Here is a 23,710-nt window from a genome sequence, read left to right as displayed (position 1 = left end):
TTTTTTTGCTCAGCCGAGGCCATCTCAGCCCAAATTCCCATATGGTGCCCTGTGTGGTGGCCTGCATTTTTTGCAGAGGGCAAAGCAAGGTCTGTCTGCACCATTGAAGGGAAGGGGAGCCTTTCCACTGATTTCAGTAGGCACTGGATCTGGATGGGATCATTCATCCCTTAAGGGCTATGTAAAAGTTACAGTCTGCCAGGGAGCATCTTGTTGAATCAGTCTAGACTGATCTAATCTAACCTAACCCACCTCTCTGTTTGTCTTTCCCTCCTTTCTGCATAGGAATTTCTCACACACTTATTATCAGAGGGTCTGTCCTGCATGGAAATCTCCTTATGAGGTAGAAACTACTTTCAAGGCACACTTGAAAGCTCTGTTTCTCCCGGGAGCTCTCCATCTCTCAAGTGATACTCACACATCTGCCCGTTGTGCATCTGAGGAGGCATTGTGTTGGCCACAATGACGTTTGTTCCCAGGTTCTCCTGGATCAGATGAGGGTGCAGGGGGTGGTGAGCATGCGGCGTTTCACTTGATGAGCCTAAAAGACATCAGTTGCCACAATAGCAGAAGGAGACAATTCAGTTGGGCAGACCCACTGCACCAAAACATCCAAGGCTTTGTGCATGATCAGCTTGTGCACGCCTGATTGGAGCACACCCTTTCCATTTTGCTCCATGGATGAGGAAACTATCTCACCAACCCCTGCCTGCTGCCTGCATTTCCTTATAGAGGATTATATTCCTCTCCTCCTGAGTCACACCTCCATGTAAAGAACAGCACAGTGGCAACTCTTCATTTTGTTTTGTCCCACTGGATGCCTCCCACTAGAAAATCTGGGACATTCTTTCAACCTGAGCTTTGAGACCTTTGTGTTTTGATGACTCCTTTCTGACGCAGAGGAGGATTACTGAAATGGCTGGAGGGAATCTGGGGGTTGCACAGCAAAGCTCGTCTACATGCAGAGGGCTGGGGATGCCTCTCTAAATGCATACAGAGCTACTGCATCTCTTTAGGTGAGCAGAAGTGGAGGACTCTCCACTTGCTAGGAGGAGATGATTTTGTGTGAGTCAAGGGCTGACCTGCACACAGGCTGTCTCTACCTTTTTCATGTAGGAAACAATAGCTTTAGAGGTTCTCAAGGGGATGATGGTCAGGGAACGCTGAGAGGACCCTCAAGTACTCACCTCCCAGCAGCATCTCTTGCAGCAGGTTGTCAATCTTAGCCATGCCAAAGAGCTTGACGAACTGGATCTGCTCTATCATCTGCCAGGTGATGCTCTGCAGCACTGGCAGCAGCAGCAGCAGCTCCCCGAAGCGGCCCCGTGAGTCATACTGCCGGTCATTGATGTAGTCCTCCAGGCTGACCTGTACCTGATACCTCATCCGCTTGATCTTGGAGGGGTCGCTCAGTCCTTTGGCATCTGAAACAACCCATAGAACCAATTGTGCAGGCTGCTTTCCTAGGAGCTGCCCTTCAGTAACCACATGAAATCTGGGTGCAGGCTGAAGTGAGCTGTCTCTGATTCGGTTATCATCTTTAAGGGATGTTTTTTCCCTTCTTAGGATGACTTCTCCCCTTCCTCTAAGAGCAGTTTGGCCCAGAGAGGAGATCAGGCAGCATTTTGAGAATTCAGGTCTGGTATTAGTTGGCATAACCCAAACTAGTCCCCTCTGATGGTAACTCTCGCCAAGCTGGAGCATACCTGGGTCGAAGAAGATGATGGCTTTCAAGCAGGCATATTCATTGTTGTCTATCTGCAGCTCCTGGAAGGGGAGGACCAGCTCGTCCAGGATGCGGATGGCCACACGGTTCACCTCCACCAGCTCAGGGCAGTTCCGGGGGATGATGTGGTCATTCCCTTTAGACAAGCAGCACAGAGACCATCACGTTGTCATTGCCCAAGACTTGTCAGGGGTAGCAAAGGAGTTCAGAACCCAGGCAACCAATGCAGAGATAATTTTGTGGGTGGAGGACTTAAGAAATTCCTCCCTCTGCCCCTTTCCTGGCTCAGCCCACCAGCAATGCTGATCTGTGTTGCCAGAGCAGCCTCTCCTTACAGAGGAGTCACTCAAGCAAGCAGAAGCTGACCAGGGAGCAAGAGCCTTTTTCTCAGTCACACCATAGCCTGCTTCCACAGACCCTGTGGTTTCAGTGTGAATGTTCATAGCTCCTCAGCTTTGCCACATGTCATGGCCTTGATGTGAACATCAGCTGCACCCAAAGGTTGTGTTAGGCTCACTAAAATACAGAGGAGCTCAAGCCATCATCACCCTGCAAAAAGGATGTCCACAAACACTTAAACCACCCTCTCCTTCACCCGGCAGGGAAGCTTCACAGAAGCAGATGGGCTGGGTGCAGAAAGGTGCTCTTTACCTAGCAGCAAGACATCCTTGAACATCATGGACCTCTTGGCAGCTCCCAGTAGCAGATGTTCGCCTGCATGCGCTCGCAGCAGCGCTACCTGCAAGGGCAGGGAAAAGTTATTTGGGTGATGCAGAGACAGACACAAGGCTGTGATTCTGTGTAAGCAAGCCCAGCATTCCTGCACCGGACTCAAGGATGGGGAGTGAGAGCACCCGTCTAGTCACAGTCAGAGAAAGGGATCAAACAATGGTTTACTCCTGTGCATAAACATCTCTAAATCCATCAGGACCAGTGGCACCTGAAACATCCTGTATTCATGGCACGTGTCATGAGCAAGACCATGCTAGACTGTCCCAGGACCTCACACCAGCAAGTGGGACATGTTCACAGTGGGCTGACTGCAGACAAAGCAACTCCTACCGAATACAGAACCAGGGACCATGCTCCAGCCTGGGAAGTGGGGAGAAGTACACTGCACTGCTGTGGACAGTTGCTGTCCCTCTGGAACATGCCCACTTCCCACTGAAGTCATTCCTATGGGGACTCGCATCCGCCCGGCTGGTGGGGTCACCCTCTGGCCATTCATTCCCACCACAGCAATGGACATTTGGGCCAGGGAAGCCAAAGGGATGTTTTTCTGTCCTGATGTTAATGATTGAAGTGTTTCATTTTACACCCTCGAGCAGCTCCTGAGAATGTTCTAACTCTTTTGCCCTCCTTCAGTTAAAAATTCCAGGGCTTTGGGCAGAAACAGAAGTTAACGATTGGACAGCCTGACACGGAGGCTTCTTAATGTCCAGCCAGGAGCCTCTGCTGGAGAAAACAATCGTTAAACATTAATGGAGAGGCTCTGAGAAGTGTGTCTTGATGGGAATGGTGCTCTTCTCCAGTGTGCTATCCCTCAGCATCTGACAAAGCCAAGAGAAGTCTTACCCTACCAGAAATGCCAGGAGAAGTGTCAGCCGTGGAAGAGAGCTCTGGTTTGAAAAGATGCTCATGGCTGAGAGAGGGATATTTATTTCTTGCAGAGGGTGAAAAAAGTTATGCAAAATAGAGTGGAGGTCCTTGCAAAAAGACTACGCACACATGATAGTGGGGAACCTTTATCTATACACCAACATCTAACCTCTCTCTATCGCTATCCAAACATGGGTGGATATGTTAGCCAAGTTCCTTGTCATTACCAGAGCTGCACAAAACTGAGCTTTCCTATCTAATGCAACTTGGAGAAGGATGCAAAAACTTCAAATCCCAAGGGAGAGCAAAGCCTTCCTGTAGAAATTACCTGCCTAGTACAAAGGCAAGAAAGCTCATTTTGGAGCCATCATTTTTGTTTCCATAAAACTTGCTTGCTTGAGCAGGCTTAAATTCAATTATTTCAACAAGGCAAAGCCATCTCATTTGCTATTTATGCTTGCAGTGATCAACCTGAAATATGTCACTCTATTGTGAACTAGGATAAATATAAGAGTTGTAACACAACAAAGTAGAATTTTAACTTCAAAATGAGTAAGCTTTGCCCACCATATCCAGTACTTTGAGATTTTGGTGCAGAGGAAGAATAAGGGGTTGGGTATGACTTTTCCTATAAAAATGTTGGCTGTGATGATTCATTCTCAGGCAACATTTTAGTGGCAATGTAAGAGCATTTCCTAACATTAAATGTTCCCACTGGACATATCTGGACTGGCTCCTATGTCCCTTGGACAGCTGCTTGCACTCAGTTTCATTCATTCCTGTTCCCTGTCAGTCTGTCCTTCCTCCTGCACTGCTCTGATAATCTGCTGCCTCTGTCCTCAGGTTGTCATTCAGAAGCACATTAATGCATCACAGTCTTTCCTCTCAAGCCCTCTGGGACAGATTGGGAACTGCTCATGATGAGAGGTGGCTGGTCCTAACAGGCCTATTTCAGATGAGCCAAACCCATGGAGCATGCTGAGAGCAGCCCCTCTGCTGCGGGAAAGCAAGGTCCAGACAATGTCATCTTTAGGTTTGTTTTCTTCTTTGAGAAATTTTGCAGCCCCATAATGGTAAAATGAGTTCACATGGAAATTGCTGTAGTTTGTGGTGTTATTAACCAGGTTTACTGCCTCTGTTCCAAATGGCACAAGGATGCAATGGGTTGTGCAGAGCTGCCCTGAGCCTCCGCTGGGCTGCGGCCTGTGTGCGGGGTACATGTCATTTGCTACTGGAGTCCATTTTGCTTTTCATACTTTTTGAGCTGTATTTGACTTAGAAGTTTAACAGATTTCTTACCTTTTTAAACAATTTAGCACTTGCACACAATAGAACAGAGGGAGACATGCTCCTGCGTTGCTAGTGCTGAATTCCCTAGGGCTCTGTGCCGCTGTTACTGAAGAGCTCAGATTTAGGATTTAAGGGATTTTGATCAGCTCTCACTTTCTGGATATGTTTTTTCTTTGTGGTATAAAAATTACCTCTAGGTCTATAGGGCTGGAGACTGATCCCAGCTGAAAAGAGCACATTTGGTCTTGTGACTGCACTGGGCAGATTAGGAATACTTTTGTACCTGTGCTGGCCACTGCCAGAAGTGTTATACCCTGCCACCAGTGCTATCTCTGTGTTAAATGCAAATATATTCCTGGTTTTTAACCCTGCCTTGGGAGCAAACTTATGTTTACTTTCTATAATTCCACACCAGGAGGATGGATACAAACATGTGGCCAGGCTAGAAGCACAAAGACAGGCAGGTTTGTGTTTAAGAACACAATAGGCTAGGGATTTGTCCTACCAAGTCTGATTACCCTTAGCATTTGTATAGCACTTCAGGTATTCAGAGTGCTGCACAAACTATAAATAATAAATAGCTGACCAAAAGACCCCTGCAAAATATGCATCTGATTATGTACCTAATTTGAGCTCAGTGTTATCATGACTGTGCTCATCGACTGATTAGCTGCACAGGCAAATGGCTTGTGCTGGCATTGTATGGATGCCATTCCCAATCAGCTGCAACAGTCAGGATAACAGAGTGTCAATGCACCTTTCCTTTGAAGGTCTCAGCTGCCTGGCTCTGCTTCAGCTCCCTGCTGCCTTCACCAGGGCAGAGCGAGGTGGAGTGGATGGAGGGACTTGCCTGGTCATCCAAGGGCAGCTCACAGAAGGCAGGGATGTACTTGGCCCATTCCACCAGCACCAGCAGCTGCTGCTTCATGGACTCACACACATCGGAGATGTTGGCAATCTTCTTCCCTCGGATGTCTCCATTGAGCACAGGAACCGGGGATGATATCTGGAAGGAGAGAAGCAATTCTTTATCTTTCAGTACCACAGAGGAAACATAGGCAGGAAAATCCCCAGCCTGTGGGTTGTGCTGATGCAGACTCCAGCATCAATAATTACTTCCTCCATTGCACACCCAGCCTCTACAATACATTTAAACTCATTTAAATTGAGATCTGTGAACAGGGAATGCTTCGTAGCTGAGGCTGTGGATCATCTTGGTAAGCTGTCGTACCTTGAACAGACTGGAAAGCACAAAAGAAATGTTTCTAAAGTGAAGATCTTCCTTCCACTGAACAACTGCTCAGCCAAGACCCAGGAGAGAGCAAAAGGACTTATGTAGCAGTCAGCCTCACCAGTAGCCAGGACACATCCACTCAGTGCTGCTACACAAGCTGCTTGTCCCACTAAAGGGCAGAGAACTGCTCCCTGTTTCACTCTGCTCCACAACTAGTGCTTGTCCAGACCTGCTGTGTCTGCTTTTGACAGGGCACCTGCAGGCTTTACTTCTCAGCTTTTAGGCCCTTTTGGCAAAACTGCTGATGTACAAACATGCCCCAAAAGAACTTTTTGCATGGCAAATTGTTTGTGATCGCAGAGGCAAATGGGCCCATTTCATTTACAAAGGACAAGCCTCACAGCTCTGCAAGCGCTGTCACACAGAGCCTGAAAGAACATCTCCCCCAAACCAGGCACCCAACCTCCTCCCTGGTTCTCATGCATAGCTGCTTACCCAGCTCATCTGAAAATTTGCCCTTAGTCACTACTTTATCCTCATGCTCCTGTAAGCGATTAACTCAAGCCCATCGCTGCCCTCCGCCTGCCCTCTGTGCTCTTGTACAACATCAGCTCTTCCTGTCCTGTTCCTGCCAGCGTTTTCAGCTTGGACCTTGCCAAGGAAATAGGATTCTAATGCCACCTGCACTATTTTTCCCCCAGGCTGCATTACCTGGAAGCTTTCCAGCTCTCGAGCTGTTATTGAATAAATACGATTGTAAAAATCTCACCATGTATTACCCTAATCGGAGAGCCCGGAAGGCTTAGCAAATAAAGAGAGACCTCTGAGTGAGTGACCCAAGATCTTGGAGAAAGCAGCTCCTCAGCAGTATCTTGTTCTAATTAGGTAGGCACATAAAAGTTACCAATTAGCACGCTGGAGCCTGCCCTGTTTAATGAGTCTCTCCTTGCTCTGTGGGAGAGCAGGAGCTCCCCTGGATTTGTCGATGGTTGTAGTTTTTATCAGCAGACCCTGCTCCACGCTTACATATGATGATAGAGGACTCATTGTCCCAGAAATACCCTTCTCTTGCAGATCTGGTGACTTGAGATCCCCTTATCTCACACCTTTGGCAGCAGCACTGATATTAACTTTATAGGGTATATAAATACATTAGGGCCTGCATAGGACAAGGTGAGACACAGGATGAGATTGGATATGCTTCTTGCGTACAGGATTGGCCCTTGTCTCTTCTGGCATATCCCCTCCTTGGAGAAGTGGACCTTGCAGCCTAAGAGCAGCTCATCCTGCCCTGAAGCATCTCCCAGGGCAGCCTTCAGGGTAAGATGACCCTTGAAGCAAGAAGGAACATGGACTGCCAACTCAAACGCCTCTTCATGTTCCCTGGCACAAGGAGTGCTGCTCTCCCCACCTCCCATGAAGAGTGGCAGCTCTTGCCTCCAGCCCCATCCTCATCACTTGTTCTTGCAGGCAAACCCTCCCTGCAGCCTGTGCCCTCCCATCCTGTCCTGTGTCCTCCCAGAGAGTGCTGATCTCATGTTTGCAGTATCTAGATTCCTAAATCAGAATCATCTTCTCAGGTGAATGCTCTAGGAAATCAGTCTTGGCAGTATCCTGGTGGAGATGGGGACTTAAAAGCAAACACTGGAAAGAATATCTGCATAAAACAAACATGAAACTGATTTCCTCATGAAACTGCAGGAAGCCACAATCTGAAGTTCATAGCAGCCGATGGGAAGGGAGATTGTTCATGTGAGGCCAGCCCCTCAGCTGGCTTAGGTGGCTGCAGCTCCTTGCATTTCAATGGTTCTACTCTATTTTCTTCCAGCAGGCTCTCCAGCCTTCATGTGTCACAACCAAGCAGAACAGATGACTGTGTATTACTACAGCTGAGATCTGGACCAAGGAGCATTAGAGGGATGGTTTCAGGTAACAAACGTCTTTGAAAAGCCAATGTTGAGTTGGCAGATAAGTTACTTTTAGAAAAGGGGTGGTAATTTGATGACTCAGCTATTAAATACTCAACTGGCTTTACTAGCCAGATAGTGCCTGATGCTTTTGTATTTGCCAGAGAAGAAAGAGAGGTACCTGTTGTGCCAGGACTTCTGCCTGCAGTAAGACATTGATGGAGGGCAAGCTGCTGTCTTCATAACTTGATCTGCGGGTGCTGATTCGGTCCCGTTCATTTTGTACAGCTGCAAGAGAGTTATTTTGGCTGAGCTGCAGCTCCTCCATGGCAATGAACATCAGAAAGTAGCATAGACTTTTGGCATTCCCTTTCTTTAGAAGCCGTTTCCCAGCTTCCCTACATGGCAGGGCAGCTTTGTGGTGGGATGCCTGTGAGAACTGTGTACATCTGGTGGATCTGTTTTCAGATTGGCTTTATTAGGCTTTCCTGTGATGGGATTATTACAGAACCCAAACACCTGCTTCAGAGCTTGTAGACTTCAGTGGGAAAGTTTCCTTTCAAAGGATCTGGTTCTGAGTTTTTTGATTTCAATATAAGGGGTCTGAAACAGTGGCCACGCTCACACATGGCCCAAAGCTTATGTGAGAAATGGAAGAATCTGCATGGCTTCCTTGTCTGTCCACATGACTTCTGTGTGCTCCGTTTGGGAAGCCCTTGCACCAGGTAGGTGCAGTTGGAAATCTTCCATCTAAGCTACAATAAGGAAGGAGATGCAGAACAGCTTCTATTTATCTATCCAGAGCAACTGAGCTCTCCCATACCTTATTGTAAAGAGAGTCCCAGGACAGGTTTGACCCCGATGTGCCTCCCTGCATGGTCTTGAGTCTATAGACAGCAGCAGCCAGAGCAAAAGCAGCAGTGCTGGGGGGAGAATTTGCCATCCGTGGGCTGGATGTAACTCCCATGGCCATGCCAGTCAAAGCCATCTGCTCAAATAAGGTATTGATCGATGGCAGGGGAAACAGAACAGTCCCTACCTTAGGCTGGTGGCTCTCTGGATTGATACGTTCTCAATGTATAAATCCACCTGATAAAAAGCAATAATGAGGCTGGGCCAGAAGCAAAGCCCTGCAGTCAGCGGCTGTAAATAGGAGCTCTCAAGGTTATGCTGCTTGTTATCAGTAGCAGGACCCCGAGTTCAGTCACGCCATGATGTTTTCCAAATGTTTGCTCAGTATTAGCTGGTCATGCACCTAATGTAACTTCTATTGAATATTAACAGACAGCAGCAAAGCTCCGGGCATGGGATGAGTGGGCGCTGCAGGGAGAGGAGGATTCCTATGTTCTGCAGTAAAAGCCAAGCCAAGTTCCTTGCAGTTCCTCATCCCCTTTAACATGGAATAAATGTTCCTGCTCAGAGGGGTTCCCCCAGGCTGGTAATCCTGAGGAAGCCACCCAGGTACCACTGGTACTTTTCTGTTTTCTTCAAGGACCCCGTTTCTCCTCAGGATGGGGGGGGTGTGTGTGAACTGGGGGGGGGAGCACAGGGTTTAATTTCTCTACATGGAACATCAGGGCCAAATGCCTCCTGGTTGTCCCTTTGCAGCCATCAGTGGCGTGAGTTCTGTGCCATGCCAAGCCGCTCCCCTGGGCTGCTCCTGACACCTTTTCCCTCTACCAAAGAGTCACCAGTGCGACCATCAGCAGCTCCACTGCACATACCCCTGAGAACCAAGCAGGGCTAAGAAGAGGGTGAGTCCTGTCCCATTGCGTCTGAGTCATGGGGACCTAGAAGGGTGCGGAGACAGAGGGGCAGGGAAGGTGGTGGGGTGGCCCTGGGCCATGCAGGGGCGTGGGTATCTTTACTCGTTTCATGTGGAGTCAAATAGCCAAAATGTTCCACCTTGCTCTGGGGCTTTTCTGCTGTGGTGAGTGTATCACACAGAGCTAAGCTCTCTGCAGAGGGTCAGCAAGAACTTATACGTGTATTAGGAAAAAAAGGTGCAAAATGACAGCTGGACCTTTGCTGGAGTCACCTGTCCAGCCTTGGGTTTCATGGTGACAACAGCACTTAGAGCAGTTTTCCCAATGTTCAAATTTCCAGGCCTTCTTGGAAGTTTCTGCTTCTCAGGGATGTTGAGAAGCATTCCTAAACCGCTTGGATGCCCCAGTTATGTGGGAGCACAAGTGATTTGTGTGTCAGTGTGAGGGAGAATGGGCTGAAGAGGCCCACTGTGATTTGTGTGTACAAGCATGGGTAGTTCTGAGACTCAGGCAGGGTCCTGTAGCACTGCCATGGGCTTGTCTTTGATGGCATTTGAGGGGTGCCCTCAGAAGTGTCCTGACACTGAATGCGGGAGCACACAGGGCCCCCATGCCTTGCCCTCAACTGTTGGCACAGTGACTGCCTGCAAGGGCTTTGCATGGGTGGGAGCGGGCAGGTTGGGTACATGCAGGGCTCATCACTGGAGGCCAAAACTCTTCCTATACCCCCCTACAATGGGGTCTGGATGTGTGCACAGGAGAGCACTGTGGAGGGAAGACAGGGCTAGGACGGGGCAAGCATGAGCATGGCAGGGACTGGCCTTGGGCTGCGAGGACCTCCTCGAACACAGGCAGACAGTTTGACTGCTGCTGGGGGAAGCACAGGGAAGCGGTGCCATCACCCACCTTCCTTCTTCATTCCTGCTCGGAAGCACTTCTTTAGCCTGCAGTATCGGCACTGGTTCCTTTTGTCTTTGTCTACCACACACTGCCTGTTAAACCTGGAAGAAAGAGAAGTGTGAGGAGCAGCAAGACTGAGCCTGAAGGCTCGAAGACAGAGAGCAGGTTCCCAGACGCTCACCCTGAGAAAGGAGCCCTGGTCTGTGCCATTTCCATGCCTTAGCCTGGGGTTTCTTCTTTGCACTGAACATCTCAGCCCTCTGCTCTACCTCTGGATGTTCAATAAGGATGGATTAGAGCTGACAGCCGCATGCCGGAGCTCAGGCTGCCGGCCACTAGGCACAGGATGCTCGAGATGCATTAACAAGCCCCAGTGAAATTAAAAGTGTGAGCCAGGAGAGTCAGAGCCAACTTGGTAGCCTCTGTTGTAAGTTAGATCCCAGTTAGAAGGGAGGAAGAATGTATTTATGTGAATTAAAAAAGGGTCGAAGGTTGTTCTTGAGTCAGTAAGGTTAAGAAGTTAGTTTAAGTCCCTGCATCTCTCCAGGGCTATGTGCAGGCATGTTGGTTCTGACCTCTGAACAGCATCACTGGTGTGCAAACAGCTCTGCAGCCACCTGCACTTCAGAGAGCACTTGGGAAGCACCCAGCTGCTTCCCTCCACACTCGTATCACCAAATCCGTTGCACACGGTGAGGCAAACACTGGTCTCTGATGTGTGTGGCTCCTGCATGCAGCACAGGCCTGGTGGCCATTTGAAGCATGAATTTCACTTGCAACTTTGCTCTAATTTACTGGGGCTTGATCAAGCTTGCAAAGTAAAGGCAAAGGTGTACAGAGCTGGGAAAGGGCTCCCAGCCATGCTGAGCTCTGTAGCTTCCGAAAAGGCTTGTTGCTACCATGCTTTTTAAAGGCCTAAGGTTTGCCCAAATGATGCCTGAAAGCATCTTTCTAAGCATTTCTGTAGCACTTATAGAAAAGCCCTTGTCTTCAAAGAACTGGACACTTTGGCTTTTCCAATGGAGCTGTGGGGAAGGTGCTCCCTGGGCAGCAGCTTGAATAAACCTGGGATGCAAGTGCTTCACATGGACTCATAAACCTGGGGCTTCTTTCTGTCGCTCAGATTTGAGTCACATTGCTCTTCATGTTCTCCAAGTGGCTGTCAGGCCACCAGGAGTAACTCACTCAAAAAGCCGAGTGATTTAGGCACTCTGAGCTAAGGATTCTGTGGTTTCCTCCGTGATTCTTTATGTGTGGGTTGCTCAGAGCAGGGAGCAGGCAGGTCACAGTTGCTGATGGAACAGGAGAGGAATGGGCTACCACCAATAACACAGGTGCAGTGCATGAGTTGCAGGAACAGCATGTGTGCCTCATCCGATACATGCACACTACACTGCCCAGCTTGTTGCCCCCTTGCAGCATCACCTTGCTTGCTGGGCCCCATCCACAGTTGGCCACATCCATTTGCAAGAGCACATGTTTGGCCCCTAAAGACTGGGGCAGGGCCTCCCAGGGTCTCTCCCAGTGTCACTGGAGGCCAATCCCACAGTGAGAGCAGTCTCTGACCCTTCCCAGCTGGGGATTGAGGTCAGGGAAGGTAGTGGAGGATACAGAGAGGATGAAGGATGCTGCTGCGCTTTGAGGGCTTTATCATTCATCTCCTAGGGACTGTTTTATCTCAGCCACATTATTCTGTCCCCTCTGTCCTTACCTGCAGGAATACATGTGGTTCTTCCGGACACTCCTCCTGAAGAAGCCCTTGCAGCCATCGCAGCTGGAAGCCCCATAATGCTTCCCCGTGGCGCGGTCCCCACAGATGGCACACAGTGCGCTCACCCCAATGCTGTTGGAAGTGTTGAGGTTGGCTGCTTCTGATGGAGACGTGTCTGCTTGGGGAAGGACACAGGAAGATGAAGACGGTGAGAGAGACAGACAATGTTTCCTAACTCAGTTTCCAGTGAGAGGATTGATTTTTGGAAGAATCAGGTTAACTGCAGCCAGAGAAAGCCAGGTCAGAGAGATGGGTACGAACTGGTGGGATGCTCTGAGTGTGTTAAGTCATTGCATTTTGACTGTACCAAAGCTCCCCATGTGCCAGGGTGAGAAAGCTCTTCCCAAAGGCCTGACTCCAGCAACACCTTCAGATAAAGCAGAAACCCAGTTGCAGGAGTCACAGAGCAGAGCCAAAATTCCTTTGGGATTTGCAAGCACTTTGACCTGCAGTAGCATGGCCAGAGAAGAAGCTGGTGCAGAGTTAAAGCTGAGGTATTACAGCTCAGGGTGAGCAGCTGAATTATTAGAGAGGTGTTTATGTTACAGCACTGAAAGAGCCCAAGATAGCCCTGAGCAAACACTATTAGAGAAATAAGGTGGTCAGCCCCCTTTCCTGAGATCCTCTGTGCCAGATATGGAGCACCAGCCTGCACTGAGGTTCTTCAGGAGAACAAGACTTTAAGTACATATAAACTCAAGTGGCTTCAACTAGAAAACTCAGGCAGCAAACACTACCTGTGCAAGGAAGGACTGATTTAAGCTAGATGAGGAAGAAAGGGTGATGCTATAGCATGGAGGAGGCTGTATGTTGGTCATATTTCAGAATCTGATAGCACCACAGCTGAGATTGAGGTGTCACACAGTCCTTACAGTCAGGCACTTGCAGGGCTGTTTTGAGAGGATGGGGAATTGCAAGGCCTATGCTAAAACCCCTCCAGCAAGCCAAACAAACCACAAGGACAAAAGGATCAGCCCTTAATTTGGTTGATCTAATTGTCCTATCCTACGTACATTTTCCTGTATCAGCACAGGCACGTTCCCCTGCCTCAGTGGAAACCCTGGTTGCAAATGATAACCAGGATCTACAAAGCCACAGGAACCTGCTGGGATTTGAATACTTGAGTCTACAGGTGTCTGGGTTTGGCAGGGATGCAGCTATCACCCTGGGAGGGCCACAGCTGCTCCCAGTCAGCGCCCAGCAGAAAGGGAACTGGATGCTATAAAAAGGCTGGTCCCAGTAGGGCTCCTTTCAGTAGCTGGAGCATGGTGCTGCTGAGGTAGTGTTGCTTGGGGCAGGGCTCCAGTTCTAGCTCTTACTTTGCAGAGAAAGGGGTGTTAACAGCAGCCACTGCACAGCCTGTTCATGCTGTCCCTCAACAGCAGTGAGCTAGCATTGGGGATCTCAAGCCAACCCTTTCATTTCCCTGACACCTTTCTTTCTAATTCCTCATGTCCCTCCTAGATTTCTTTCTAAGTCAGTTTGCTGCCTCTCTCTATTCCTGCCTGGCACACAGCTGCATTTCTGTGGCAGCAGCTGTCCTTGCAAAGCTCTGTTCTCCACTCCAAAGCCCATTCTGGCTGTCTCTTGTCCCTTTGAGAGCTTGCCTCCAAAACCATCCTTCCTTCCAGTGCATCCTGAGGGCTGGGCTGTGTGAAGGTCATTGCAGACAGATTAGATTCTGGTTAGATTTCCAATTTCAGCTGAACATAGGACTTAATGCAAGAAAGGAAGAGTTGATTTACCTATAACACATATTACTTGTGTGTCTGTGAGAGCCCAGATAAATCCCTTTCTAGCAGTGTATCATGCTGTAATCAGGTGAACATAGAACAGGAAAAACTGGCACCGTTATCAAAGAAATTACAACATCTTCCTCTAATTGCCAACCAACAATAAAATTATTGCCTAATGGATAATTTTCTAATTAAGGTTATTTCATGGTGCCAGAAAGCATTGTGGCTGCTGCCGTGAAGTGGGTTTATGATTTGTAGTTAAGGTAAAAGGAGGAATGAAAAAATCTGACTTTAATTTCAGACCTCACAACTGAGAGCTGTGTTAGGATGGGAGTTCCTCGAGAGGTCCCCAAGCCTGTCTGACCATGGGATGCATTTGGTCTGTGGCAAACTTGCTCAGTGCTGAGCAGCCACCTCTGGGCCGGAGCTGATCTCTCCTGCAGTCCTTGGCCAGGCTGGGAGGCAGAGGTTGTGCGGGCAGTTGTTGGAGTGCCAAAGCAGCTCTGGAGGTGAGACCTGCCCCTGGTGTGGAGCTGGGCATAGGAGAAGGAGAGGCGTTGGCACTGCCTGACCCAGCTGACTCATCCACCCCAGGGTGTGTTTTGCATCTCACTTGATCTTGTCATATAAGATTATCATGTCCCTCTGCCCTGTTGAGGCCAAGTCACAAGCCCCCATGCAGGAGCTCCTGAGGGGCACAGAGATGGAGCAAGACCTGGGCTTGTCCCAGATGGACATTGGCAGATCCAAAGGGGGCTGCTCTAAGCCCTGAGACCCATGGGTGGGTAGCACCAGCCCCTGGGAGCAGAGAAGGGGCTGAGACCCTTGGGTGCTGGGGGGTTATTGAACAGCATAGCCACTTTGGCATCATGGTGTCATGTCTGTGATGGGGCAGAGCCATAACACAGGGATGACCTGTACAGGCTGTGAGAGAAGAGCCTGTGCTTCTGGGACAGGGGTGCCCAGCAGTCTCAGTGACACAGCAGGCAGGGGGAAAGGGCTCAGGGGAGTCATTTTCTCTGATGTGCTTTGTTTAGTCATTAACCTCATGTTTAGAGAGACTTTAGGGGGGACTTGGTGAGGAATCTCCTGTTATCTCTGAGCATTTAATCATCAGGACTCCTTGGTCCCAAACGGGTGGGCCAGTGTTGCGAATCCCGGATTAAGTGTGATCCTGCCCTCCTGAAGGGATGGAAATGCTCCTCCATCCCTACCAGGTCCCCCTCTTCCCTAGGGGCTGAGCCTCCTGACCGTGCAGCACTGAATGAAAGGGCCGTGGCCTCAGGGCAGTACCTGACTCACTTTCTGTAGCGATTTCCACCCTTGCCGGATGCTAAGTGGCTTTCTGCTCTTGGAAAGCCCATCTCCAGTTGCCGAAGGGCTGGGTCTGGCCCTGCTCTGGAGCCCCAGGCTGCATAGTCTGCCTGATGAACAACCAGCAGCATTCACTCAGTCTTTCGGCCAGTCTCTTCTCTTGGTTGTAGTCTGGGGGAGGCGAGACCTCCCCTGTGCTCAACCCCAGCCCTTGTGCTGAATGTCTGGTGGGAAACTCTCGTTTTACCCGGCTCCTGGTGTGTGCCCGGGCTGCAGGGCACCATCCTGTTCCTGTTCCACCACCTCTGTTTTTCCCCAGGGAAGCAGAACCCCCCCCATGATCTGCTGGGAGCCACTGGCTGACGTCCCTGCCGTGCCCTAGCCCTCCCCAGGACCATTTCAGCAGCCACCCCAAGGAATTCTCCCCCTGCATCCCCCGGCGCATCCCACCACAGTGGAGGGGAGAAGACGAAGGGGACTTACCATTGCCCATAGCCAGCACCTGCATGTTCTCAAACTCCAGGGTGGTATACGCCGGGTCTAGTGCCGCGCTATAATCTGCCATCTCCATGTCTATTAGGGCTTTGGAAAGGCGCATTATCATCAGCAAACACCGGCCAGATTGTACCGATTCCCTTGTCCGAGGCTATTGGCCCTTCTGCCTCCCTCTGCCTTCGCTGCGTCCCTATCTGTTGTCTTTTATTTCAGGTATTTCTCTGAAAGGATTTGCTCAGCCTCAAGGCCTATACTCCCCAGAGGGGTGGAGGCAGGAGGCAGGGGGTTAATCTTTAATCATCTCACTCACTGAATGCTGCTAAGCTGCTTTTTTTTTTTGGTGGAGCAGCAGTGGTTCTTGTTGACTGTTTGTTATTGCATCTCAAGGCACTCCGCCGATCCTGGCTCCCATGTGCAGGCAGGACATGGGAGCAGGCTCTGCCGGTGAGGGAGCACCTTCCCAGGCTACTGACCTTGATGCTGAGCTGCTGGTGTTGGTCTTAACAGTACTTGTGGTAGAAAACTTGGAAAACCCCCTGACAGGAGAACAAGGGTACTCTTCACTTCTGTCATTGCCTTCCCCTCTCCACTGCTGGCTGTCTTCACCCCTGTTTTTCCCTTCTCTTGTTCCCAACATCCTTCCCACCCCTTCTCCTTTCCTCTCCCTCCCAGTCAGAGAAGGTCAGTGCCTGCCTGGCAATTTACACGTTGCTATGCAAAGTAATGACATATGACTCCTTTTACTTCCCTATAAACAGGGTTTTATAGGAGCTGGATGTCCTAAAACCAGATCCTACTCTGCAACCGTGCCCAAACAGCAAGCGGGGCTGGGGGGCAGCATGGACACTCTGGGCATCCCTGGGGCTGCTCCTGTCCCACTGCCAGAGCCACCCTGTGCCACAAACCCCCCAGCCTCGGGCTTCATGAGGTGTTTTACACTCTGCAGTGGGATTTTTCCTTCTGGGGGTGCAGTTGTCACCAGCACCATTGGTGGTTCTGCTGCTTCACCCAGACCCTGCTCGGTCTGAGCAGGGGGCCAGAGCAAGCAGCAGAGCTGCCTGTGCTCTCCTTGTTTATCTGGATGCTCTCCTTCCCCCGTCCCTTCACTTTAGACAGGACTGAGATATTTCAGTGTAATAACAAGATCAGTGACTGGGAATGTAATCAATGGCTGGATGGCATTGGCTGCAAGGCCCTGGAGAACCAGCAATTAATGGTTTGGTATCAGCTTGTTCTACGTTGAAAACATCCCTGTGATTTCGCAACCAGGTGACTGAGTCCATAGGCTGCTGATTTGGGCTTCCAACTGGCTCATGTTTGTGTTTCCCAGCACCCCAATGCAGCCATAGCCCCGTTGGCACCCAGAACTGTGCTGTGTCATGTTGTGGCATCGCTGCCACAACGTGACACCAAGGTCTATTGCTCCACAACAGGAAGTGTCTTTGCGCAGTGATGCTAGTGAGGATTTGCTGTTCACATTTTAGGAGCACAAGACACTATTCAAGCAGCCCTTGCCCTCTGAAACTATGACCTATATAGCACCTCCAAACAGCATTTCTGCCCTAAAACTGCAGGTGTGAAGCTGAGCACAGGGCTTTCTCCCAAGGAACTGTGATAAATGATCTTTTGCTGCAGGGGGACTGTCATAAATGATCTTTACTGCAGGAAAAGCAGTCATCCGGTCTGTGCTCCCGATGCTCTGGGTACTCACGTGCCGCTGGCTCTTCCCTTTGGTAGGAGCAGTCCTGAGCCAAAAATTGTTTTTACAATGAGCACACTGGGATGGGGATACTAAGGTAGAACATAGCCCCTCCATGACCTCATCCCAGAGACCTCCATCCCCATCCCGGCCGGGCCATGATGATCCCTTTGATTAGATAAATGCTACAGACACTACCTCAAATATGTGCAGGATTTGCCACAGCGTCTAGTAAAATATCGTAAAAGCATGGCCCGTTCTGCTCTGCTCAGCAAAACAAACCTGGTTTTTGAATAGCCTGCTGAGCCAGGAAGGCTGCAAAGGCCGTTTGCTCCCGGGGCAGGAAGGATTAAAAGGGCCAGGAATAGAAACTGGTGAGGCAGCGTGTGCAGGAGAGCGGCAGATAAGGAGTGGGGAAGTTTGGAGAGCATTAGGTGGCTCACGAGGCTGGGACTGTCAATGGGACGTGGCGCTTCCCAACCGGGGTTGTGTTGACTGTCGTTTTCTCACCACCAGTGTCCTCCATCGGTCGCCAGTGCCCCCTCCCAAACCCCTTGTCTCGGACCTGCCAAGGACACCGTGTGGTTCCTTTGCCCTGGAGATGGGCTCATGATGGAAACACGTTGGCTGCTCCCTGAGCATGGTCGCCCTGGCAGTGTTCTGCCTGGGGAGTCCTTGTCTCCCCCTGATGTCCCTGCATGGTGGGGCTTGGGACAGCTTGCCAGTGTAGTCATGGCTTGCACTAGCCAACAGGATGCTGCTGCCCTGCAGCTGCTTTAGATGGAGTTGTTCAAGTCAGTGGCTGTTTGTGGGGTGGATTCAAACACTTCTGTCCTATGGGAGGTGTTTTGTCATTTTTATTCCAGAGAGAGACACCTCATAGCTGGCAAACCCCCACTGGTAGGCAAAGGCTGTTCCCAGACTAAGTGCTCGGGGGAAATTCAGCCTTCAGGTCCCCTCCTCTCTCCTCCTGTTCCCATTTTCTGAACCCTCCACCTGCTATTTCCTAGCCAGGAGATCACTGCAAAGGAGACCGTGACAGCTCTGGGGGATGTTCTGTGTCAGTGATTATTTAATTTTTGTCTTTTGAGCAGTAAATCCTTTCCCACAGTTGCACATCATGACTCTAATTCTGCCTTATCTGTATATCCCTGGCTGGCAAATTCGTCCAAAGCAAAAGGGGATTCCCTGAAAATAAAATCTATGCTGCTCAGTAAATGAGGGTCAGGAATAGAGTATATAATAGAGCATTTATGGTAAGGATGTTATGAGCTACTGTGCTTGCTAGCTCTTCATGTTAAGTGAGTGAGCAAGCTCCTCTCTCAGGGCTCCTTCTGCCCTTCTTGAAAAGGGTGTTGAAAGATTAAAGGATCATTGAGGTTGGAAGGGACCCCAGGGTCTCTACTCCTACCTCCTGCCAGAAGCAGGGCCAAGGATGGAGACCACACAACCTCTCTACGCAACTGATGCTTGACTGTCCTCATGGTGAGTAGGTTTCTCCTTAGACACTGCCTGAACCTCTCTCCCATTGTTATGCCCATTGATCTCCTCTCACCACGCACCCTGTAAGGAGCCTGGCCACATCTCCTCAGTGCCCCTATGTGGGTTATGCATCTTGCAGGTCCTGCTGGCCCATTCCTGCCCTCCAGAATTGACGAGATCCCCCATTCTGGGGTCACCTGCAGCTATCTGAGCATGGATAGTGACCAGGCAGCAGTGAGGAGCCTGGGGCCCTCCTGCCCTTTGCTTTTCTTTCTCACAGCTCTTCACTCTTAAGAAATCCCTGGCAGAGGATCACTCCTTACACGAGTGATGCCACCACTGCCTCTTGTAGCCCTGACTTCGGATTCCTCCCATGTCCCACAGCTCCAAGGCCACTGTGGACTGCAGTGGCTTCTCCTTGGCACGCAAGCAAAGCAGAGATGGGCTTGGATCTGAAAACTCTCCAGAGCAGGAGAGCCCTGAACAAGGTCAAGGCCCATGCTCATCCCACCACCATTTTGCCAAGCGAGCGGTTGGGAAGCACAAAGCCCAGTTACAAGACAAAGGCCAGGAGTCCCAGGGCAGCGTCACCGGCGCAGTCGTCTCCACACATGCAAAGGTCCCTTCTGCCTTTTTTTTTTTTTCCCCTTTGAAATTTCAAATTCCAGTTTGTGGACAAAGTCCTGCCTATCTGAGAATATAGATCTCCGACCACTGACCAAACTCCACTCCAAGCAGTCCCGAGGGCTGCTCTTCCCCTTGCCCGCAGATGCCTCCGCTCAGCCCCTGGATCTGCTGGGATCACTCCTTTTGCACTGGAGCAGAGTGCTCGTACTTGCATAAAGAGGATTCTGTGTGTTTCAGCCTAAACATCAGCAGCTCCCTTTCTCCTCATGGAATGGGAAGGACCATCGGGAATAACCAGGTAGGAACCTTATCACCTGCAATTCATTTGGGCAGCCATTGCAGATAGAAAACGAGAAGGAGAAACAAGAGCTTCCATTGTGCTTATATCAGCAATTTTAGCTCATCATTTAACTTAGGGAAGGGGGGAAAAGGCGGCTTCAAAGGAGATGAAAAATTAGAGGGAACATGAGCTGGTAGAGGCAAAGCCACTCCATATGGTTAACTGATAACTCCAATTTGCCTCTTCCCTCTCATCTCTTTTGCTTCTCCTGATTAAGCTCAACTTACTCTCATGCTAATCATTTCTTGACCTGTTTATTCTACATTAAAAAATTAACAGAGAGCAGTTTACTGCATGACTTGCTCACACAGCATTGCCACAGATTAGCAGGCAGGCTTTAAGCCTCCACGCAGGACTTTTGGGTCTATCAGCCAGTCTACACAGCTCGAGGATGAGCTTTTTTTTCCTGTTTTTAAAGAACAGCTTTTTCTAAAGTCAATGTAAATCCCCCTCCCTTCATGCCTTAAGTATATTTGCTCTGTGGCTATTTCCAAATGGGAAAGATAAAGCCAAGGGCTCATGTTTTGTCAGACTTTTAGTAAACAGGGATATTTAGGCCACACTGTCAAACCCTTCTGACTTCTGCCATGCCATGATTCCGGAGCAAAGTCATCAGTGCATTAAAAGCATCTCCAGGGAATTTGGCAGGGTCTGGGGGGGGTGCAGGTCAGTGCAGCTGAAACAAGCCCCAGTTCAAGCAGAGGGTCTTTGCCTCTGGGCAGCTGTACAATGGACACCCAGCTGGGGTCAGTGCCTGTGTCCATCCCCACAACGTCCCCAGCAGCAGCGAGAAGTCTCCAGTAAAACTGATGATTCAGCAGAAGCTGTTCAGGGTCTGTTTGGTCCTTGCCAGCTTCACAGAACATGTCTCTGCCCCAGCAAAACACCTTGTGGAGGTGAACCGGAGAGGTCCACCACCTGCATCCAGAGACATGGATCAAAAAGATCCAGCCCTGAGAGGCAGGAGGTGACTACAGCCATGTGCCAGACCTGGTGCCTGAGGGAAGACACAGGCATTTCATCTTCCTGTGCAAAACCAGATCACTCTTGGTGATTCATTTTCCCTAGTGCTGTGGTTGGCACAGATGCTGCTTGGAGCTGGGGACAATGTCCAGGACAGACGATGCCTGAGCAGACCTCAGCCATGCTGTCACTGGTGAGCTTGTGACATGCAGTGGTACCCTGAGCTCCCCAGAACCGCTCAGGGTGATGGGGGTAGCTTCCCCTCAACCTCAGGTATTTCTCACCAATGCCACATCTATCAGGAAGTGGCCAAGCCAACCAAAACTGCCCCCAGGACATAAAATCACCATATGGAGAATCAAGGCAGTTTTTGGACATGGGGAAAGAGATACTTCAAAGGAGGTTGCTTGAACTCCTCTCCAAAAGCAACATGCGCATTTTAGCCAAAGCTGGGATGAATGATGGAGCTGGAGGCAGTTACTGGAGCTAAAATAAAAAGCTGGTATGTAAAAGCATTAGGAAAAGAAGTGCGAACATGAGGACAGACAGACCATTTCAGCATATGTTGATAACACTGTGCATTGCTTTCATCCCAGGACCAGAAAGGGGTTTATTATCCTGCCTAACAAAGACTCTGAGCACTTGAGGAAGTCATTACTAATACTGTTGCTTTGCCAGGACAGTAAGTGTGAACTGTTCTCAGACCAAGCGAGGAAGAAGAACTGTTGATTCATCTTGCATTACCCCATAGTCTGTAACTCATTCTGAGCTACAGCTCCAGCTTCTGATCCCGTTTGCCTCACCTAAACCACTAAAGCAAGTGCTGTGCTCCATCTGAACCACAATCCAGCACTTTTCAGCAAAACACCCTCTTGCTCATGTGGGAGGAAACCTGGGAAGGCTCTGACTTTGCCACGTGCTGTTTCAGGTTCACTGCACTGGCAGATGCTCAGCTTGAATCCAGCCATTTAAGCCCAGTTTAAATGGGAGAGCAGAAGCCATGGGGAATCAGCAGCGCTGGAGAGGGTCTGCTGCTAGCAAGAAGCACCTATGGCTTTCCATGCCTCACCAGCTCACATGTTCAGTGTGCCAGGGATCTCAGCAGCCCACATCTGGAATTGTTTAGCAGATTAATATAATGCCTTTGTAACTGAAGTAATCTTATAACTTCCCAGAGAAAAAGAGCCCTACAGAGCACCCAATTTGGCAGTTTGGAGATCCTCTCCCTTCACCCCTGTCATCCCCTTTGCAAGGGATTTAGGTTTCATTGACTTCTACATTCATTATACATACATGAAACAGCCCTGAATCACTCCAGCTGGTGAAGCAATGGGTGGAGAACAGCCAAAATCAACAAAGCAAGTTTTACCTTTCTTTTTTTAAGCTGCTTTTCTCTAGTTTGCAAATGTGGATGCTGCAGCAAGCCAAGATGGGGACTGAGCCCCAGTCACTGCTGGGGCTCTCGGGATCAGCCCTCACTAGTAATGAAGGCAAAGGACTCCAAAGCTGCTGGAGGTGTGGAGGGATTGTTCAGTGGGGCAAGTCTGAGCCTGTATCCCCAAAGGCAGGCAAGTCAAGGGCTCCTCAAAGGCAAAAAGCATCTTCCTGCTGGAAAAGTCAACCTGGGTGGGAAGATGAACTTTGGGGGAGCATCTCAGGAAAGGGGTGGAAGGCAGCATGAGGAAGGTGTAGGGTTGCTGGAGGTGGGAGCACAGGTCAGGTCTGAACTGGGGAAGGTAGCCTGGGCATGGGGGAAAAATAAGAAAGCAAGGAGTGGTAAGTTGAAATTGGAGAGATTCTGGTTTCTGGAGTCAGAAGGGAACAAGTCAGTGCTAAACGCTTTTTCTCCGCAGGAGTGGGCAGAGTGCCTGAATAGGCACTTGTGCCCAGTGTCCTCAGTCACCAGAGCACAGCAAGTGCCAGAGGGGTAAGTGGGAGCAAAGTAGCACCCTGGAGCTTCACGTCCACAGCAGCTTCGCACCCCTGCAGCCTGTGGCCACCACAGCACCTCCCATTCAACAGAGCGTCCTGTCTTACTGCCGCAGAAACACACAGCTGCAAGCAAGGTACGGGAACAGGGGAGCTTTCTACAGGCGAGGTTTGTTGCATGGGGAGGGGATAAGATCACGCATGGGCATGACACTGCAGTGCCAACTGCCTGGCTCCCAGCTACCAAACAACATAGCAAACAGCTATTTAGCCTCTGAGCATTTGACCTATGTCTCCAAGACAGGATAACGCTATTATTTATCCCTTTACTTTCCTGAAAGGCCCAGTGCCATTGGCCTCTTGTATCATAAAGAAATTAAAATATATTATGACCATAAACTACATCATTTGATTAAATGAGCCATTTCTTAATAAACCAATCATGGGACTCGGCAACCATGAACTTTTCTAAATCAATCGCCACTGATAAAGAGCACAGGTATTTGCTGGGAGCAGCTCTCAGCACGTGGCTCCCTGTGGGTTGCTGCTGGGAACTCATCCCACGGGATGGTGATTTGGGATGCAGGCTGCCCCAGGAGGCACAAACCCCATTGTCAGCACAAGCCCTGCTTGGGGGAATTGCTCAAGGAAGAGGAGCCCCAGGATTTTTGCTGTGCCTCAGGGTTGGGCAGGGGCTATTGGGGTGTTTTGTGGATGGGGCTCTAGAAGAGTCCTGGGTTTGGGATGCACCAAACATGTCCAAGTTTGGACATGCTGCTGGGGCTTCTGCTGCCTGCAGCACCCTGAGTCCAGTCAGCTTCCTCGCTGTGGTCCCTGTGGGAGCTGGCTTGCAGGGGACTTGAGCTGGAGTGGGACCCAAAAAAACCCTTTCCTGTAAGAGCTCTGTGCAGCCAGAACTGAAACTCTTTTAG

The 23,710-nt window shown here is 49.9% G+C and overlaps 1 protein-coding gene and 1 long non-coding RNA gene across 4 annotated transcripts in view; one reads left to right on the top strand and one right to left on the bottom strand.

Moving 5' to 3' along the window:
* Positions 1-23,710, bottom strand: part of HNF4A (hepatocyte nuclear factor 4 alpha) — a 33,948-nt gene that overhangs the window by 2,238 nt on the left and 8,000 nt on the right. The window contains exons 1-9 of one of the 3 annotated variants that reach the window (XM_062642308.1): positions 15,727-15,990; positions 12,134-12,311; positions 10,429-10,523; positions 7,938-8,044; positions 5,462-5,621; positions 2,378-2,461; positions 1,707-1,862; positions 1,188-1,424; positions 419-541 (exon numbers count right to left, since the gene is read on the bottom strand). In XM_062642308.1, the coding sequence (XP_062498292.1) occupies positions 419-541; positions 1,188-1,424; positions 1,707-1,862; positions 2,378-2,461; positions 5,462-5,621; positions 7,938-8,044; positions 10,429-10,523; positions 12,134-12,311; positions 15,727-15,847 (1,261 nt within the window). In that variant the 5' untranslated portion in view covers positions 15,848-15,990. Of the gene's footprint in view, positions 1-418; positions 542-1,187; positions 1,425-1,706; positions 1,863-2,377; positions 2,462-5,461; positions 5,622-7,937; positions 8,045-10,428; positions 10,524-12,133; positions 12,312-15,726; positions 15,991-23,710 lie in introns of those variants that run through there. The other 2 variants (XM_062642309.1, XM_062642310.1) reach the window with 2 other exon arrangements.
* On the top strand, positions 19,253-23,234 carry LOC134175778 (uncharacterized). The gene is made up of 2 exons (XR_009969139.1): positions 19,253-19,844; positions 20,955-23,234. It is a non-coding gene; the product is annotated as an uncharacterized LOC134175778 (long non-coding RNA).

This window comes from Pezoporus occidentalis, unplaced genomic scaffold (assembly GCF_034315485.1).
Source record: "Pezoporus occidentalis ecotype Australia unplaced genomic scaffold, CSIRO_AGI_Poc_V1 ctg70, whole genome shotgun sequence".
Taxonomy (NCBI): domain Eukaryota; kingdom Metazoa; phylum Chordata; class Aves; order Psittaciformes; family Psittacidae; genus Pezoporus; species Pezoporus occidentalis.
Note: the sequence above shows the minus strand (reverse complement) of the source record. Positions and strands in the feature narration are given on the sequence as shown.